This window comes from Vigna radiata, unplaced genomic scaffold (genome assembly GCF_000741045.1).
Source record: "Vigna radiata var. radiata cultivar VC1973A unplaced genomic scaffold, Vradiata_ver6 scaffold_155, whole genome shotgun sequence".
Lineage (NCBI taxonomy): Eukaryota > Viridiplantae > Streptophyta > Magnoliopsida > Fabales > Fabaceae > Vigna > Vigna radiata.
Window position 1 is genome coordinate 453,089 of NW_014542915.1, and position 2,763 is coordinate 455,851.

Below are 2,763 nucleotides of genomic sequence, written 5' to 3' on the forward strand. Positions count from 1 at the left end.
GGGTAAAGGCACGCTTTTGAATTGTGAGTTTTGTTAGAGAGGTTATGCTCTCAGGTGACTGACGGAGGTTATGCTCCCAGTTATTGGTTATTTTCATTGATTCAGTATTTCCATTCAATAAAAGAGGTTTATTCATCTATTTTCCCATTGTTAATTCTTTGTGAGGATGTGTGAGGAAAGCGCTTTAGATACGTTCCATTCTCGGGTACGTAACATTCATCCAATTCATCCAATCGCCCAGCCCTACCAAGAAGGTCAACCATGCAACCATAATGCTGCGTGTGAGGACCGACACCATACACACTTAGCATGGATTCAAACAGCCTCTTGCCATCATCAACCAAACCATTATGCCCACAAGCACATAAAAGTGCCACAAATGTGACCTCATCCGGTTTTAAACCTAGCAAACTCATCTCCTCAAACACGGCCATAGCATGTTCACCAAGACCATGATGAACAAGGCCAGACAAAATAGAATTATAGAGAAAAGTAGTTCTCATATCATCACTTGTTCTCCTGAACACATCCAAAGCAGTGTCTATGCTTCCACACTTGGCATACATGTCCACAACAGCACGAGTGAACCCCCTGTGGGTACTACGCTGCCAACTTCGACCATCATACTTGTTGTGAATTCTTCTTCCAAACTCAAGGCCCCCTAGCCGCGCACACGCCGCAAGAGCGGCAACCACAGCAACCTCATCCGGTTCCATCCCCAAACCCTCCAACATCACAAACAGCTCCAATGCTTCCTGAAAAAACCCAGAGTGACAGTAACCACTAATCATGGCCGTCCAAGAAACCACATCTCTTTCACCCATTTGATCAAACAACCTTCTAGCAACCTCAACTTCTCCGCGCATAGCATATGCACTTACCAAAGAAGTCCAACCCGCAACCCCACACTTTCCATGCCCACAACTCACTACCCTCTCAGCCACCTCCAAGCACCCACATTTCGCATACATATCAACAAGAGCATTCATCAACAACTCATTCTCATTTACACAACCCAATATCCTATATACCAAGCCATGCACCACTCTCCCAGTTCGACTATCCTCCAAGGACGAACAACCGGACAACAAGGCAACGAGGGTATACTCATCAACCTCGACTCGATTCCCTCTCATTTCCCCAAAAACCTTCAGAGAACAATCAGCACGACCCGCACGCACAAGCCCATTAAGCGTCGTGTTATATGAAACGCGGTCCCTCACAGGACTTTCATCGAACACCTTGCATGCATTGGGGGCATCCCTGAGAACAAAATAAGACTGCAAAAGAGCCTTTACAACAAAGACACTTGACTCAAACCCACTTCTTATAACGTGAGAGTAAAGCTGAAGAGCCAGATTTGGAAGCGATAGCTTGGCACTGGACTTAAGAAGGAATGGGAAGGTGAAAGAGTCCGGGGAGACGGGTGGGGAGGAAGAGAGCATTGACCTGAAGAGAGAGAGGGCGTGGTGAGGGGTTTCGGAGAGAGAGAAGGCTCTGATGAGGAAGTTGAAGAGGAAGAGATCAGGGTTGGGGATTTGGGAGAAGAGAAGGTGAGAATGGTGGAGGTGGTTGGTGGCGAAGAAGGAGATCAGTGGGGCCATGAGGAAAGGATCGCGGTGGCGCCCTGTGACCACCGCTTGGGCCTGGATTTGGAGAGCTTGGTGAATGGTTTTGCAGGAAGTTAACAGTGCTTTCAAACTTCTCATTTTTTGCTCTTCCTTGTCCTGCTAATTAGCATCTTCGTCTATCAGAGTCCCAAGTCACAAATCAGCTTCTTTAACTTTTGTTCCCAAACGCTTTAGTCATAAAATTTTTAAGCATCCATGTCCAATCATAATTATGAAATCATATAATGTATAATACTGGCATCCGTTTTATTTATAAAATTTTAATATTCTAAATCCTAAACCTATTATTTTATTATTGTATATATGTAAAAAAATATAATTATAATCAAAATAAAGTACTCATCAAATAACAAAGTACATACTACTCCATAATATAATTAATTTGCTCCTTTTTCTCCTCTTGTATATAAATATAAAATTTAGTTTTAATTAAAATTTTGGTATCCATATTAAACGTATGTATTTAATTATTTTTCAATATCTTTTCTTAATTAAGTGTCAATTTTGTTTAATTTAATGCAATGTTAATTTTTCTATTAAATTAACATTAACATCATTTTGGAGGTCATGTATCATTAATTGATTTTTTCCTTTTTAGTTTTTCTTATTCTTTCGTCTCATTTTTTTTTATTTACCGAGGATGACACTAATGGAAAATAGATCACGTCGTGGCAACTTACAGAAAATATTGACCCATTCCTAAATTACTCCAGGCTAAGCACGCTTAATTATGGAGTTCTTATGGGTTAGGCTACCGATAAGCAAATGCATATGTTGATATGAATAGCCAAATCAATTCCTTTAAGCTATCATTCAACTGTATAGTCTCACACCTATACAGTCTCTAGATTTCTCTCATTCCGGTGTATGTTCGATTCTTCCAAGTGCCCCTCCCACTGGAAGCCTGCCAGGAGCTGCTCTTTGTTTGTGCCTCTTGCACTTCGTGCCTCTTGCATCGGCGGTCACTCCCTGCCCTCGTCAATGCCCGGGTGTCACATGCCCACCAACTTCCGCTTGGTTTGTCCTCGAACCACACCGTACTGGGAGAGGCTAGGCTATGATACCACTTGTAACGTCGCAACAACTTACAGGAAATATTGACTGCCCCCACACATCAACACGAGACTTAGCC

General features: G+C 42.3%; 1 protein-coding gene across 1 annotated transcript in view; it reads right to left on the reverse strand.

Annotated features, from left to right (window-relative positions):
* Window positions 1-1,812, reverse strand: part of LOC106752508 (pentatricopeptide repeat-containing protein At2g22410, mitochondrial-like) — an 8,343-nt gene extending 6,531 nt beyond the window's left edge. The window contains exon 1 of the mRNA XM_014634202.2: window positions 215-1,812. Within this exon, the coding sequence (XP_014489688.1) occupies window positions 215-1,709 (1,495 nt within the window). The 5' untranslated portion in view covers window positions 1,710-1,812. The remainder of the gene's footprint in view (window positions 1-214) is intronic.
* Window positions 1,813-2,763: the final 951 nt, after the last annotated feature.